The sequence below is a fragment of the Argopecten irradians genome, chromosome 11, assembly GCF_041381155.1.
Source record: "Argopecten irradians isolate NY chromosome 11, Ai_NY, whole genome shotgun sequence".
In the NCBI taxonomy this organism is placed as follows: domain Eukaryota; kingdom Metazoa; phylum Mollusca; class Bivalvia; order Pectinida; family Pectinidae; genus Argopecten; species Argopecten irradians.
This window is the reverse complement of record NC_091144.1, coordinates 22,336,819-22,356,184: the sequence shown is the minus strand read 5'-3', so window position 1 is coordinate 22,356,184 and position 19,366 is coordinate 22,336,819. Positions and strand designations below refer to the sequence as shown.

General features: G+C 35.8%; 1 protein-coding gene across 5 annotated transcripts in view; it reads right to left on the bottom strand.

The window, feature by feature from the left end:
• The window catches only part of LOC138335020 (protein neuralized-like), a 60,086-nt gene that overhangs the window by 28,867 nt on the left and 11,853 nt on the right, over positions 1-19,366 (bottom strand). Inside the window, exon 1 of one of the 5 annotated variants that reach the window (XM_069283918.1) lies at positions 10,309-10,429. The exons of 2 other annotated variants lie outside the window; for them this stretch is intronic. In XM_069283918.1, coding sequence (XP_069140019.1) covers positions 10,309-10,327 — 19 coding nt within the window. In that variant the 5' untranslated portion in view covers positions 10,328-10,429. Of the gene's footprint in view, positions 1-8,617; positions 9,348-10,308; positions 10,430-19,366 lie in introns of those variants that run through there. 2 more of the 5 variants (XM_069283915.1, XM_069283914.1) reach the window with 2 other exon arrangements.

The following is a 19,366-nucleotide window of genomic DNA, read 5'->3' as shown; positions in this document are numbered from 1 at the left end:
CTTCATAGTCAGGATCAGCTGTCTCTCCTTCATTACATGAATGAACAGTAATTATATGAGTCCATGCATCCTAAAAAGTTTCACAAACTAGAGTTGGCCTATTTTTGGTTATTATTTCCTTATGGTAAATTATTTCTTTCATAGTCATAGCAGTCAGTGAATCTTATACTACAGGTATTTCCAATTGTACTTTTATATGAAACTCAAATATCCTTAACATGTCTGGATCTGTACCCTAAAAGTGCTTATCAACAAAGCAACAAACAATGTACTATAGCAGTGCTGATGGAGTCTGGATTTTACAGCCCATTAGGATTCAACCTGTGTGTGATAAGGCAATCTATCACTCAGCCATGTACTGTACTGGACACAGATGTAGAGGTATCCCTCCATCTTCTGAATCTATCACTCAGCCATGTACTGTACTGGACACAGATGTAGAGGTATCCCCATCTACTGAATCTATCACTCAGCCATGTACTGTATACTGGACACAGATGCAGAGGTATCCCTTTATCTAATGAATCTATCAGATCACTCAGCCATGTACTGGACACAGAGTGGAGGTATCCCCCCATCTACTGAATCTATCACTCAGCCATGTACTGTACACTCAGATGTAGAGGTATCCCTTTATCTACTGAATCTATCACTCAGCCATGTACTGTGTACTGGACACAGATGTAGAGGTATCCCTCCATCTTCTGAATCTATCACTCACTCCATGTACTGTGTACTGGACACAGATGTAGAGGTATCCCTCTCTTAATGAATCTATCACTCAGCCATGTACTGGACACAGAGTGAAGGTATCCCCCCATCTACTGAAACACTCAGCCATGTACTGTACTGGACACAGATGTAGAGGTATCCCTTTATCTACTGAATCTATCACTCAGCCATGTACTGTGTACTGGACTCAGATGTAGAGGTATCCCTTTATCTACTGAATCTATCACTCAGCCATGTACTGGACACAGATGTAGAGGTATCCCTCCATCTACTGAATCTATCACTCAGCCATGTACTGTGTACTGGACACAGATGTAGAGGTATCCCTTTATCTACTGAATCTATCACTCAGCCATGTTCTGTGTACTGGACACAGATGTAGAGGTATCCCTCTACTTAATGAATCTATCACTCAGCCATGTACTGGACACAGAGTGAAGGTATCCCCCCATCTACTGAAATCACTCAGCCATGTACTGTGTACTGGACACAGATGTAGAGGTATCCCTCCATCTACTGAATCTATCACTCAGCCATGTACTGTACTGGACACAGATGTAGAGGTATCCCTTTATCTACTGAATCTATCATTCAGCCATGCACTGTATTGGATAGGGTTGGATCAATATTTCGATATACCGATACGTATCGGTTTTAATATTTCGATATACCGATACGTATCGGTTTTCAGAAGCGTATCGAATATATTTGATACGCAAACATGCTGTATATCGCTGTATCATTTTAACAACTCAACCTGCTGTTTTTATTATAGAAAGAGGAAATTCCAAACAAAATTTATTCTTAAACATCATTCAAGTAAGAGCATTTCAATCAAAAGGAAGTGTTTAAAGCATCTGTGTCACCTAAATGGATTTGAAATGTCTTTTCATAGCTGAGAATACGAATTGACAGAAATAAATTAACACAGATGGTGGACCAAATCAAATGTTTGGTAGGTTTTTGCCAGGTTATAGAATGTTTTATCAAAATTGTCTTTTATCGTCACAATATTCAAAACCCAATGGTCAACTGAATTTGAAAAAAGAGGTCCAGTATAATATCGTCAATACGTATCGTGTATTGTTTCAGTGTATTGTCAATATGTATCGTATCGTTTTAGACCTTCCAATACCCAGCCCTAGTGTTGGACACAGATGTAGAGGTATCCCTCCGTCTTCTGAATCTATCACTCAGCCATGTACTGTACTGGACACAGATGTAGAGGTATCCCTCCATCTTCTGAATCTATCACTCAGCCATGTACTGTACTGGACACAGATGTAGAGGTATCCCTCCATCTTCTGAATCTATCACTCAGCCATGTACTGTACTGGACACAGATGTAGAGGTATCCCTCCATCTTCTGAATCTATCACTCAGCCATGTACTGTACTGGACACAGATGTAGAGGTATCCCTCCATCTACTGAATCTATCACTCAGCCATGTACTGTACTGGACACAGATGTAGAGGTATCCCTCCATCTTCTGAATCTATCACTCAGCCATGTACTGTACTGGACACAGATGTAGAGGTATCCCTCCATCTTCTGAATCTATCACTCAGCCATGTACTGTATTGGACACAGATGTAGAGGTATCCCTCCATCTACTAAATCTACCATTCAGCCATGTCACAGATACCAATAGTTTCTGCCATATTTGGTAGCTTGGAAGAAGTCATTTAGAATAAATTGAGATTACGTCTCTCACATGCCCTAGGGTCGGTCTTGGATGATTTGCTCATAATACATGTATTCAATTGCCATCTGATGATGATAGTTCTAATAACGTTTGAGTCATATTCCAACAGAAATAAGCAAATAATACTACAACAAAGTTTATTTAATTTGACCCCCTCCCCCCAGGGAAACCTGATTGATACCCCAGGGTCATAAAATTCAGCCCAAATGCATGGTAAGGTGAAATGGAACAAGGTACAGGTATTGAAGTTGCAGTTTTCTAACTACAGAGTTATCAGCTGATTTATACTTCATTTGTGTTCTCTATTTTTGCAAAGAAATATCTTTTTTTATGCTGTGCACAGATCAGACTGAGGTTTATGTATATGTACTATTACTTTTAGACAAAGATAGATGAGTTCATCATGTTGTGAAATTAAAATGAATCTTAGATAACAGAAAATATCGTCATAATTGTACACTGAGCAAAGACTCAATCATTTTTAGTAATAACTTAATGTGACAATAATTGTTCTGGTGGAATTCGCAGATCTAAGACCCACACAAGCTTTATCCTTCACAAAATCTCTAACCCACCTTATGGTGGATCTTTACCTTGGATATGTGACAACCATGATGGTATACAAAAAGACAGACATGTATATTTAGCCAAAATTGCCGAAATGTTCTTTGTCTTATCAAATAACAATGTCACCTAAATATACAGCCATTCCATGACTTTATATTAGTAACACTGCAATCTGCATGTATGGGATCAGATAGGAAAACACAGGTACAATGAAGTCTAGACAGAACATACATGCCTGCAATGCACCTTGTCTGCAGATCTTTGGTATCAAGATTACTCCTGGTAAAAGTGTTATGTCAGAAACTACATAATGGTTGTGATCTACATCTCTCTCTTCACATGCTTTTCTTTGATATGTAAGGCCAGGCAAATGTTATATGTGTTTGCGATACAGTGGAAGAATTTTTAGGGACTTTAAATGCATCCAGCTGATTGAGTCATATAAGCAAATTGTACAATTATCCATCCTTATATCAGTTTTAATTTGTACCCATGAGAGAAAGACTAGATATCTGAGTAATTTTCTGAATAAAATGTGCTGAATCCAGATTTTAAAACTTTGATTTTAGTAAAGTTACATTTTTTTTTGTATTATCATTTATGTGAAGTGGGCAACCACTTTTAAATAATAACTTCAGAAGTAGCTATATTATTATTGGACCAGTATGAATTAACCACTAATACATATGGCACTTAAGCACTAAAATCACAAAATAGGCAATAAATCAGAAATAACTTCAAAGTTTAATTAGAAACATTTTTAACAATTTCTAAAATTTTCTCCGAACATTTCAAAGACTGCCAATCTCCAACAGAATCCTATGGGTCAGGAGAACGGAGCCTGATAAAGCAACATGGCTGCCTCTATCAGAAGAGATTCCACGGACAACATTGAAAACATAACTGACGCCCACTAAGGGAACAATGCCAACATCCAATCCAAATGTTAATTCAGACAGGTTTTTTTTACTCTACACTGATGTAATAAAGAATGGCAGATAGTACACTAATTAGCTACACATACCAACTAATCTGAGTTGCTAATGATGATTATAAGGGCTATATATAGAAGATTGGACAAGGAATTTCAGGGCAACTACAGAATACTAAGAATCCAAATCTCGAAACAACATCATTGTTGTTACAGTCATTTATATTTGGGTTACCTTTAGTTCGACTGCATTCATTTCTATCCCCCCCATCCCCCCTGCTAATTGAAAGATGAAAGACTGCAACACTAAGATAGCCAACATATTTGAAGTTAAGATATGGACTTATTCAACCTAATTAGTGCTTTAAACATCAAGTTTGAAGGGTGAACATGTCATTGGGACTTCTACCATAGGGCAGAATCAACATTCCTGACAGAAGGTGTTCCAAATTGTATGAAAGTTTTAGGCCTGCCTTTATCATATAATTACTGATACCAATATGATAATTAATGTATCTCTTAATGAGGATAATATTTTCCTAGAGACAACTACAAATATTTGCCGAAATGAATACTGAAATCAGCAGAACCATGTAACTAGAACTACAAACTGGAGTGTTTTGATATGATAATTGGAACATAATGGGGATAATTACGGTATATTTTAAATGTTAACAGAATTCAAGTCAGGTATCCATATAGTCTCCAACAGCAAACAACTGAACCAATAAAATTGAATTAGCACATACACAAACTGATGCAGGGGAGATAACTAACAATAGAGACAAATGACTTATTCTGTTGTAGCATACAACCTTAACTCAAGAACATGTCTTTAGTAACAAACCAGTAAATAAATGTTATTTGCCACAAACAGTTGAAGCGGATGTTTACCAACATGAGGTCTGTTATAGACTTCAACATATGTCAATTTAGTGTACTGGAGATACCAATAAACATGTATTTGATTTTGGAGCATATCCAAACAATCTGATTGCAGTAGGAAAATTACAATCAGATAATAATCAACATTGAACTCATTTCACGACTTAAAACAGAAGGTCATACCTCTGACCATTACTTACATCACTGTGGTCATTAGCGGGACTTACATTTGACCATCACTTAAGCATTTACACACCTCGTTGGTCATTAGGGGGTCATATCTCTGACCACTATACTCACCAAACTGGTTATTATATATAATTAGGGGGCCATATCTCTGACCACTGTAAACATCTCACTGGTCATTAGGGGGCTATATCTCTGACCACTGTAAACACACCTCAATAGGGGGTCATACCTCTGACCACTGTATACACGCCTCACTGGTCATTTAGGGGGTCGTACCTCTGACTTTTGTATGTACACCTCACTGGTCATTATTAGGGGTCATACATCTGTCAACTACACACACCTCACTGGTCATTAGGGGGTTGTACCTCTGACCACTGTATACACTCTTCACTGTTTTATTAGGGGATCTCTGACCACTGTACACACACATCATTGGTCATTAGGGGGTCATATTTCTGACCACTGTATACACATCTCACTGGTCATAAGAGGGTCATACCTCTGACCACTGTATACACTCTTCACTGTTTCATTAGGGGATCTCTGACCACTGTATACACATCTCACTGGTCATAAGGGGGTCATATCTCTGACCACTGTATACACATCTCACTGGTCATAAGGGGGTCATATCTCTGACCACTGTATACACATCTCACTGGTCATAAGGGGGTCATACCTCTGACCACTGTAAACACACCTCACTGGTCAATAGAGGATCATACCTTAGACCACTGTATAAACACATCACTGGTCAATTGAGGGTCATACCTTTGACAACTGTACACACAAATCACTGGACATTAGGTCATACCTCTGACCCCTGTATACACACCTCACTGGCATTATTTGGGGGGCGTACCTCTGACCACCGTATATATATACACGCCTCACTGGTCACTAGGGGGTCGTACGTTATTCTTACCATTTATGACACTGCATACCTCTATGACTCTGTATATCTACATGACACTACCATACCTTCATGACACTGTACTGTATTTATGACACTGCATACCTCTATATCTATGACACTATATATCTACACGACATTACCATACCTTCATGACACTGTACTGAATTTATGACACTGCATACCTGTATGACACTGTATATCTACATGAAATTATTGTACCTTCATGACACTGTACTGTATTTATAACACTGAATACCTCTATGACACTGTATATCTACATGACATTATCATAACTTCATGGCACTGTACTGTATTTATAACACTGAATACCTCTATGACTCTGTATATCTACATGACATTACCATATCTTCATGACACTGTACTGTATTTATGACACTGCATACCTGTATGACACTGTATATCTACATGAAATTATTGTACCTTCATGACACTGTACTGTATTTATAACACTGAATACCTCTATGACTCTGTATATCTACACGACACTACCATACCTTCATGACACTGTACTGTATTTATGACACTGCATACCTCTATGACACTGTATATCTACATGACATTATCATAACTTCATGGACACTGTACTTCATGGCACTGTACTGTATTTATAACACTGAATACCTCTATGACTCTGTATATCTACATGACATTACCATATCTTCATGACACTGTACTGTATTCATGACACTGTATACCTCTATGACACTGAATACCTCTATGACACTATATATCTACACGACATTACCATACCTTCATGACACTGTACTGTATTTATGACACTGCATACCTTCTATGACACTACTGTATGTATATCTACATGACATTACCATACCTTCATGACACTGTACTGTATTTATGACACTGCATACCTCTATGACTCTGTATATCTACATGATATTATCATACCTTCATGACACTGTACTGTAATTGACAATGCATACCTTTATGACACTATATATCTACACGACATTACGGTTACCATACCTTCATGACACTGTACTGTATTTATGACACTGCATACCTCTATGACACTGTATATCTACATGACACTACCACACCTTCATGACACTGTACTGTATTTATGACACTGCATACCTTTATGACTCTGTATATCTACATGACATTATCATACCTTCATGACACTGTACTGTATTTATGACACTGCATACCTCTATGACACTGTATATCTACATGACATTATCATACCTTCATGACACTGTACTGTATTTATGACACTGCATACCTCTATGACACTGTATATCTACATGACATTATCATAACTTCATGGCACTGTACTGTATTTATAACACTGAATACCTCTATGACTCTGTATATCTACACGACACTACCATACCTTCATGACACTGTACTGTATTTATGACACTGCATACCTCTATGACACTGTATATCTACATGACATTATCATAACTTCATGGCACTGTACTGTATTTATAACACTGAATACCTCTATGACTCTGTATATCTACATGACATTACCATATCTTCATGACACTGTACTGTATTTATAACACTGAATACCTCTATGACTCTGTATATCTACATGACATTACCATATCTTCATGACACTGTACTGTATTCATGACACTGTATATTCATGACACTGTATACCTCTATGACACTGAATACCTCTATGACACTGAATACCTCTATGACACTGTATATCTACATGATATTATCATACCTTCATGACACTGTACTGTATTTATGACGCTGCATACCTCTATGACTCTGTATATCTACATGATATTATCATACCTTCATGACTCTGTACTGTATTTATGACACTGCATACTTCTATGACACTGTATATCTACATGACATTATCATACCTTCAATGACACTGTACTGTATTTATGACACTGCATACCTCTATGACACTGTATATCTACATGACATTATCATACCTTTCATGACACTGTACTGTATTTATGACACTGCATACCTTTATGACTCTGTATATCTACATGATATTATCATACCTTCATGACACTGTACTGTATTTATGACACTGCATACCTTTATGACACTGTATATCTACATGATATTATCATACCTTTATGACACTGTACTGTATTTATGACACTGCATACCTTTATGACACTGTATATCTACATGATATTATCATACCTTCATGACACTGTACTGTATTTATGACACTGCATACCTCTATGACTCTGTATATCTACATGATATTATCATACCTTCATGACACTGTACTGTATTTATGACACTGCATACCTCTATGACACTGTATATCTACATGATATTATCATACCTTCATGACACTGTACTGTATTTATGCTCTGAATACCTCTATGACACTGTATATCTACATGACATTATCATACCTTCATGACACTGTACTGTATTTATGACACTGCATACTTCTATGACACTGTATATCTACGTGACATTATCATACCTTCAATTGACACTGTACTGTATTTATGCTCTGAATACCTCTATGACACTTTATATGTACATGACATTATCATACCTTCATGACACTGTACTGTATTTATGACACTGCATACCTTTATGACACTGTATATCTACATGACATTATCATACCTTCATGACACTGTACTGTATTTATGACACTGCATACCTATATGACATTGCAGATCTCTATACTATTATACCTACATGAGGCTCTATGACTGTGGACACTATGACGACCACTCGGATGATTTCCATTGTAGTATAATCCACGCGGCATATACATCCACTGGCCACTCCCACCAAAGCTGTGGCGCTGCGATGCCCCACCCTGGGTGACCACTGCCCCACCCTGTGTCATATACACCATATCCTGACCCCCGGAGGAGCTCTGTAGCTGCTGCTGACTCCGGCTATGGGTCATTGATGTTGGCCCTGGGGTGGACGCTCGGGATCGGGACCGGTTACACATTAGCGCCTGGTCATTCTGGGTACATATCACACTGATCTGCTGACCACTGTTACTTCTTCTGTATCCACGGTGTACTCCGACAGGGGTCCCAGGCATAGAACTGGACCCGGCAGAATTCGAAGAATTGTTGGAAGTGCATAAAGATAACGTCAAATCATGGTTTCCTTGTAGTTGAAGTGAACCTCTTTTACGTACTCTGCTAGCAGAGTCAAGCACAATACTCTCCATAGCTAAAATGCCCATATCTCTATGTCTTAAACTCAATCATGTTGAAAACCAACTAAGCCACCTCTGTGCCAGGTTGTTTTTCTGCCAGAATCTGTAGCTAGTATAAGTATGTTGGAGGAGCAACAGACTGCCTCCCCACTGAGATGCCACCACACACCAGAAATAACATCCCCACTATCTCCAGGCTCCTGTAGTCAGTCAGGGGTGCACACATATACACACACACCCAGTCAGTGAGGTACACATATGTGCATCATTAGACTTACACAAGCCCCTCACACTAATCTAATTACAAACATTACACCATTAGACTTGCACAAGTCCCTATAACTAATTATTAATGTTTTTTTTTTTTTTTTTTTCATACATATCATTTTTTTAAGTAGACCTATAAGACTGTAGACTCTTAGTGTGTATCAAGGTGTATTGAACTGTATTATAACAGTTGCTGGCAATACACCAATATTTTATTAGAAGTTGTAGATTCCATCTGGCAAAGATGAAATCTGCAATATAGTCAAAAATATGCATATGTATGAAATCAAAAAGTTAATTCACACACCAATTATGAAAGTTTAGGGGTCATTGCAAAAATTTGACATCATTTAGAAGGAAAATTTAGTCAAAGGCAATAATTAAATTAAAAATTACATTTGTTACGTAAACATTATGAATACGTACCCGGTAGTAGAAAGTACAAAGGGACATAACTCTTTTTAACATGGTAAATCTGTAGATTCTTGAACTCAATTAGGATAAAAATATCTAGTTATTAATGCCAACAGTCCCTAGAATAACTAAATCATGTATATATAAACTGCACCTAAGGGGAGGTAATCTACTGGTACATTTATGTTTAAGAACATAGCTGAAGTAATTCTAACAATGAAACAAATACAAAATTGTAATAGCCTGTCCTGTGTGTGGGTAAATGTTGATTCAAGTAACCTATAGCTACATTTGATCAGGTTGTGACTATATTAATTAATATACCAATATTAATTAACATACCAAGATCCTACAGACTTTCACATTCTGTTCCACTCATATTATTACCTTTTTGCGGTACCATTTGATGTCCTTCTGAACTTACCTGGATATGCTATAAAATCTAAAATAAAACATTAAAGATATTGTCTTCAACTATAATCACCAGCCACTAAGACTTTGTATGACAACATGAAATAAAGAAAAGTACCTGTATATGTGTGGTACATCTGGGCGCTGCACCCATAATTATCAGGCAATGTTTTAACTCACATGTTTTAGTTACACTGAACAAGGAAGTTTGTGTTGTCACATGCCAATCATTCTATGTGTAAACAAATCATGTTACAGAGATATTAGTCAGTACACAAAATATATTTATAGGTTTCTATCATACTTATATTTACTTTCACTTTCATCGGATTAAAAATATACCAAGGGTATTCGTTAACTGATAATGAAACCAGTAAAATATTGATGATTAAGTGAACTGTTTTGATATACAATTTTAAATAACAGCTAGATCTGTTGTCTAGGAGGCCAACCTATACACCAGTCCATTCCAAAAATTATTTAGAAACTAAGGGCCATAACTAAGTGGTGGATAGCCTGTGGTTGAGTGGGGAGGGGGAGGTAACTCCATACAGCTTTATTGTATAAGGATTATTGCCACAAACTTATGACTTCTGTTTGGTTTTAAGCTATACATACATTAACTAAACTTTGGTCATAAAAGAACAAACATGTCAGCTAGGACTTACATTTGTTGTAAAGGAAGTTGGAAGTTCCCTGATAATAGCCACCAATGCATATAATCTGTAATTTGGAACTAATAATGATGGGGTAATTTAAACTCTCAACTAAAAGCTGGAGAGATAGAAATCAATATTAAATGCCCAAGGCCATGATTATAATTATCAACCCCTGTCCCACTCATGCCCAGGCCTATGCAGCTCTGCCCTGCCCCACCCTGACCTGCACCACCCCTCCCCACCCTGCTCTGACCTGCCCCACCCCTCCCCATTCTCCAGTATATGTCATATACAGTAGTAACTATATATAGATGCTGGACAATTCTGGTCAATAACAACAGGAATAAAATTGTAGAGTGTATAATAACAATGATAACACCATTCTGACTGACTATATTTCTATGTGTAATAAAGTGCCATCTATCAGTATCATCACCAGCTCTCACTACACATTTGTACATCTATAGGAGCCAATAGGCTGTAGGCTACATGGTGATAAGTTCCCCATCACCAGGCACTCACTACAAAGATAAGCCGGGCCTGCCTAGGAACTTACAGCCAGACCAAGATTAAGGCACCTACATGTACCGCCTCTGATGTTTTTAACAGACCGGTATACATTCTCACTGATTCAGTCCCTCATTTTGGTGCAGAAGATATGGGATAGAAAAGAAATTTTGCTTATTTGAAAAATAGAAGGCAAACTTTTTGTTCACATCAAAAGATCATTTTCTTTTTTAGATAAGTATTAAAGTATTATTTCCTTGATGTTTATCCTTGAAATTGATGAGAAAACTAATTATCACCTCGAAACAACAACAATGAATCTTCCATTAAAGTTAATTCCTGAAATTGTCTAATAAGTAGATACAGGCTCTGAGATTTATAGAGAATTTTGAGTCAGAAAACAGGAACGGAAATTATGAGTTTATGTATATAAAATGTATATGTGAAAATAAGTAACTTCGAAAGTTACCATTCCTCACTGCATATCACTACAATGTTGCCCATAAACTCTTTTTAAACTAATAAAGAAAGCCTATAGCTATATGAAGATAACTTTTTACAGAAAGATTTCATCTCCATTGTCTCATGGAATTGAGATGCTATTTCAAGATATTCACTTACGGCAGCATTTAAGCATTTAATCAAACAGATCAACGAGTCATTTATGAATAAAACATTTGTAAAATTTATTATAATTACCAACATTAAATTTCATTGGGCAAAGGAAGGCAACTCTTACAATACCCTATCTCAATACCAGTATGGTTCCTATCAGGATAACAGAATGAGATGTGAAGATTTAGCTGTTCCACAGCTGATGCAAGTGTGCACAGTTATCACAGTCAGGGGCCTCATAACCAAACCTCAACAATCATGAATTCTAAATTAAATTAATGTAGTCAGAGCAAGAAAATACACCACCAGATAAGGCTTAAAGTCAGGACCTACAAATAATTTATAGCGGGATACAACTCACTGACCACCATAACTCTGTCCAGAACTATTAATACACTCTAGATCCTTCCTTTGTTCGTTTAAAAATTTTTCTCAAATGATTTTCAACATGCAAGTTACAACCCCGTCAAGTTCACTAAATGTCAACTTTTACCTCACAGATTGAAACAGGGTTAGCCATATAGGTCTTTGGACTACATGTATAGTTAGGAGCTGGAAAATATTGGACTAATCCAACATTCAAACCCAAACCTATGATGCTCTAATAATTGATTCATTACTCGGTCACCAGCGATAGATACACTGAGATATTGCATAGCGGTTTAAGTTCGCGAGATCAATATTTCGCAGTTTTCTATATATACAAGAGGTTAAATTTAAGGTCCATTGATTCCTATAATTTGTAACTTAGGTATGTCAATGAATTTCTGAATATTTTGCTGGTGTAAAGAATCTGGATTTCAGTATAAACATGAATATGATCAAAATAAATCACCATTTGACCACAATACAGTAGGAATATACTGTAGTGATGAGACGTTTTATATGATCACATTGTATATAGTATAATCACATTGTACAGTCTCCTCTGGAGTGGTGTGTAAAAAGTCTGCCCAATAGAAATGTTCAGGATGCAATTTTATATAGCCTAATAACCAGTGATTAGGGTTATGTGGCTCTCTACCATCTGTGGATGATTTATCGTCACTGTCTAATGCTAATATAATCCTATAAACTGTGGAAGCCACGGACAATGAAGTTAGGTTTTCACTCTCACTCAGATAAAGGATCTCAAAGTTACAGTATCAGACAAATCAGAATTCAAGAGGGAGATCACCATTTTAGACTCTTGCCTCAAATACTACAATAAGCGTCATGTTAGATGAAAAGTTATTATCCATATTTGAATTTTAAGTTCAGACCTAGTTTTAATGCTAACACAATAGAAATTCCATTTTGTATCTGATATTGTTGATCTTTTCCCATAACATTATTTGTTAGCCAACTAATGTCTAATTTCAGTGTCGGTATGAATAATGTACTTTTTGTCCTACAAAGATGTTTGATTTTAGTGGATGTTTGAAAGTTCAGTTTGATAGACTCTAAGTTGTAACATCTGCCACTGACGTATAAGCCAGTGAGGTTTTAGAGTCATTATAATAGATGTATTAGCATCTAAATGCCAAATATAATTCTTAAAGTTTTTAAACATTTAATTTCAAATGCCGTATACAAACTGTCACTGTTTATCAAAGCTAAAGAGATTTTATATTATATGTCCAATCCATTTAATGCTCAAATAAAAATGTATATGTCTGCTTATACCACCCAAGAACTTAAATAATAATAAGAAAATAAATTTAATATCAATTTTAACTTTAAACATAAGGTCAAGGTCACATATCTGAACATATGTAACATTTTTAAATTCTGTAATTGCAATTGTCTCTCTTTAACAGCTAGTTACTGGTTATAATGGGAATAACATATAACAAAGGCAATATGTTTTGACAATTCATCATGATGAAATGTAAACAATTAAATATAAACTACAAATAATGGTAGTTTATTAGCAGATTTTTGTCATGCCTTCATGATCACTGACAGTATTATACCGTCCTGGTTTTAACTATTCACTATGGTATATTTGCTAATATTTTGAGAGGAAGGGGGGAGGTTATAATTTCACTTAATTCTGGATCCATCCAAATTCACAACAAGAGGCCCATGGGCCTTAACGATCATCTGACTATTGGCACAATACATCACCTCAAAGAATATAGTAGTGGCAAAATGTTAAGGCAATACAAAAGAACTCTTTTAATTGATATTCAGGTTCTGAAGTATTTGATGAATTAGACCTTGAATATTAAAGGTCAATGTCATTCATTTTAAGAAATATGGTGTCCCTTGATCCCCCACCATACTACAAGTCCAATATATCATTTGTCTAGGTCTCACAAGTTATTCACAAGAAGTTGTTTAAAGATTTTTAATTACCTATTTGGCCTCTGTGATCTTGAATGAAGATCATGTTATTCATTTGACCAAACTTGGTAGCCCCATCATCCCAGCATATCACAGGCCCAATATCATGTCTCTAGGCCTCTTAGTTATTCACAAGAAGTTGTTTAAAGATTTTAGATTATTTGAGGCCTGTGACCTAATGAAGGGTCATTCATTTGAAAACAAGAGGCCCAGAGTCCTTCATCCCAGCAAGCCGCAGGCCCAATATGAGTACCCTGGGCATTTCTTTTTCTTGAGAAGAAGTTTTTTTTTTAAAGATTTTAGCCTTTCTGACCCTTATGAACTTTAATGAAGGTCAAGGTCATTCATTTTAACGAACTTGGTAGCCCTTCATCCCAGCATGATACAAGCAAATATCAGTACCTTATCAAGGGCCTTTCGATTATTGAGAACGGCGCACGACCAAAGCTTCAGACTGAAATACCAAGCAATTATAATATGACAATACATGTAGCCAAGACATTTTTTAAATTTTAATATTGGTTAATTACATGTGTGATTAAATTTGATCAATGACCACAAACTACACCCCAGCTTTGTGAGATATTTACCAGTAGCTAACAGACAATGTGTCATTACCTTGAACTAATGCTACAAAATTCATACAGAGTTTCTCTTTTATCAATATTATCTATTTATAATAATTAATTAAATGACTTAAGCTTTCAGATTGCAGATTTTTAGAACAAACTTTTTTGCCTATAATATACATTCCCTACAAAGAAATGTACATGAAAAGATCGAGACCAGCCTGTTAGCCAGATGCAGATGCATAAGCACCATGTCTCAAAACCAAGTAGACATTGCTTCCCAAAGCTGTTAGCATTAAGTCTGTGTAGTTGAACAGCAACATGCAGACAGAGAAAATGCTTTCCATTTCAATTAACTAGTAACAGAATTGGAAACGAGGACTGATCCAGATTAGAGCGACATATTCAGTCTGTTTATAGGACTTTGATTCTGTGTAATGACTTCACTAAGCACAACCAGATAGTAAAAACTTAATTACACAGCAAGGCTAAATATAGAGCCAACATTAGCAAAGAAATTAAAACCCTTTTTACAGCTCAGGGAACATGTTACGTACACAACAGAACCAGGGAGAACCTGGAGTCAAACCGATTCTTCTAGTGTATTGATGTTGACAGACAAATCAATTCTAACTGGAGAAATCCAGGTGTTGAAATACAACAGACCTAGAAAAAACCAAAAGATTCCATCAAATAAAATCTTATAGTCAATTCAAATTTCAAATGAAAGTTAAATAAAAAGTAATTTGAATAAACACGAATTCATGAAGATAAGAAATAGATCAGTATCTGACAATCTTCGAAGAGACAAGAAAAGTGTTTACCCATATGTCCCTGGACAACATGTAACAAGTTTTCTATGTTTTGTATAGAGTGGTCAGCAATGATAAGTAAACTCTAATTCTCAATATCATGATGTGATATGTACTACGCCATTGAACCAATAGCTATAAAAGCATTAATTTAAAATGCTAAAAAACCCAAACAAAACAGTCTCTTTATAATGCAATTATTTATTTGAGATTCAAAATACTATGTAGCTATATATATATATATAAAAATATTTGTAAGACACAAAATCTAATGCATCAATCAGAACCAAGTGAAACATTGAATCCATCCAATCGAGGCCATGATGGCCTTCTTGATCACATGTACATGAATGTTTGATTCGATGAGAAAGGTATATATACACCAAGACGATTCACACTGATAAAAGGAATTGCATTGTACGATCTTGAGATAAACAAGGTCAATGGAATATCGACATGAAACAGGACATGAATGATGGGTATACAGTCTACTGATGTAATGATACAGTTTGGTTGGGTTTTCAACCACATAACATTGTATAGGCCTCAGTCTGAGATACCTGTTAAGATGAATGAACAAACTAGAATTATATATTGTTGTCCATATTTGATATGTCTATAACCTTGAGAATGTATACACGCAGCTACACTGCCCATCACTGACCAGGCACGGTCAGTCTATCAATAACATTTGACAGGTGTCTACAAACCTAACATTAACCAACAGGTAAACACACAAATGAACACAAATGACATCACTTGTACATCTGACCAATAGTTACAGAAGTGTCGTAGCAAGGGAAGGTCAATACTTCCTCCTTGTACACTGGTGCAAAACTCAGCAATAAGCCCTCCCAACTCAGCAATAAGCCCTCCCAACTCCACAATAAGCCCTCCCAACTCAGCAATAAGCCCTCCCAACTCAGCAATAAACGCCCCCCCCCCCCCCCAGTTTGCTAAGCAATAAGGCTACACCCACCCCCACAGCAATAAGCCCACGTACCTCTCCCCTTTTTATGAAGTCTTTTTGTACTATATGTATGGTCAACAAGACCCTTCCTATTTTCTTCTAACATTTGATTTTAGCTTTGTTAAGAAAAACCTTGGTTTATGGAGATCAATCTAACTTTGGATATCATTTTTACCATTTCTTATAAATAAAGGCCACATTTATACATGATATCTGGTAATGGATAAAAACAAAACAATAAACTAATGGCAACATAACATATACATATATATGCAGATATATTTTTTGAAAATCCAACTCTGGAGTACTATGAAAAAAGACTTTATTCAAAGAGGATAGTGGGAGGTGGGGGTAAGTGGTGATGTAACTATAAAAGTTATATAAAAATTGATTCCCTTCCATCCAAGAATACTCCATAATACTTAATTAAGCTATAGAAAATCTATTAAGTTATAGGTCAATTCATAGTCATTTATATGAACACTTGACAGGTGCTGCCTGCACTTATTGGTTTAAGCTTTACTTATAATGACCTTTTTGTGTACAGCATTACACAAAAACCAGCATTAACAGGTGACAAAAACATTCTCCTATTTGATGATCTTCAACAATAAAATTCACTTATTTATTGTAATTATTTGAGTGAGAGCAGGACAAATGCTTTATATAGGGCCATGAGCATTTATATACATACATATATATGCAGATATATTTTAGCCAAACGTTCCGTATGAAATGTTGCAGTCCCATACTGTGATTGTGTAGATAGAAGTACAGATCTCTAGACAGGTATGTACAGCGTACCAGTCCTGTACAGTGATATGTAACACATACAAAAATTCATATCTACTCTACTCAATGATCACTTCCCAGGATTGAAACAAATAATAAACGTCCAAATAAACCTGAAGATAGCCAATAGCAGATAGAGAAACATTTATAGAGGAGTGAAGAAAAATATTGATTTTCAAGAGGAATGATGGCTTTGATATGAATTGATTCATTATAAATTCAACTTTATTGTTCCAATGGTAATAATACAGCCATATAAAACACATTCCATTTATAGATATTCAGACTGATAGAAATATGAGTTTTATAAAATGATAAAAAGAACTTAGCTCAACCGTTTGTTTTTGGTATGAAATGTTCATTTCAACATTTATATGGGGAAATTAACTTTGTCAGAAGAAGTTATAACATTGAGACCCTATTTGACCCTTTGACTTTGAATGATGATTTAAAAACTAATGAATGTTTATTTATAAATATAACTTTTTCATAAATAAAATCGTTTATAACGCCCCAGGCTCTTCCATATACAAATTGACTTTCAAGGATATGATGTACAGTCAAACCTGCGTATATTAATCACCCAAATTAAGGGACAGAGGAAAGTGGTTTTATAACCAGGTAGTCTTATACACAGGTTGAATTGTGTTGAAATTGGTCATTTGGGACTCTAGAAAAGTGGTCTTATTAGGCAAGTGGTCTTTATACAGAGGTGGTGGCTAAGGGTAAAAGGCAGACTTTACTATATAGTTTATCAACCAAAACATCATTTATAAATATATTCTTGTAATTATAAACTATGAAGTCTTGAACATATGATTCACATCTGCAATCTGAAGTCTGACCGGAGGGGTTGATAAATGTAAACCATCTGAAAACAGTTACACCATAATATCTAAAGTTTATGTTATAGGCAGACTTAAACACCAACAGGATACTGGTAATTACAGAATTATTAAAAAGCTATGTGCAACCCAGAAAAAAATTATAACTTTTCTGACATTTCCCGTCCAAAATGTTTTAATCAGACTATTCTGATCAAGCCTCTGTATATATATAGCTAATTATATAGAACCAGGTAATGTGTATACATGTACATGGTTTATAGACGGTTATAAAACAGTTTTCTAAAAATACCCTGAAACATCACGTATCACATTGTAAACAGTTTTCAATTTAAAAATCAAACAATCATTTCAATAAACTCAATACATGTACTATGACCCAGCGTTTCCTATTCATTTCGATTAGATTGACTGATGCATGTTTTAAGGAGACAATTTGAATACTGACTACAAAGGAGACAATGAATACTGACTACACCAAGAACCGTTCAGTTGAATAATGTCTTTGAAATGATGACACTCATAAGACTGCATGCATGCATCTGCAGATTTAGAATTATGTATGTAAGATTCTGTCAGAGTTGAACTCTTGAATTTTAACAAATTTTCTTTTTACATTTCACCATTATTGAAATATGTTTAGCTCCCATCATCAAAATGGCACAACAAAAATCTAAAAGCTGGGTGATTTGTTCAAATGCATTAATTAAGCTTTCATCTAAAAGGTCAAAGGTCATGTACCCAATCACATGGTTTCCTCTGAAGCACTCCAGTTTCCTCAAATCTATAAGGATTCCAAGAACCCTCTCGTGCATAAAATCTGGGCCATCTAAAAGGAAACAGTCAAACCTGTCTAAAGGCCATCGAAAGGATGATGAAAGCAAAATTGACTGTATAGCCAAGTGGTCTTCATACACAGGCCAAATTGTTTTTTAAATTGATGTAACACTTTGGACCCTGAGAAAGTGGTCTTATTAGGCAGATGATCTTTATACAGAGGTGGTGGCTAAAGCATTGCTGATATCTTATACAGCATTGGTTTGACTTGATAAGTTGGTCTTTATACAGAGGTGGTGGCT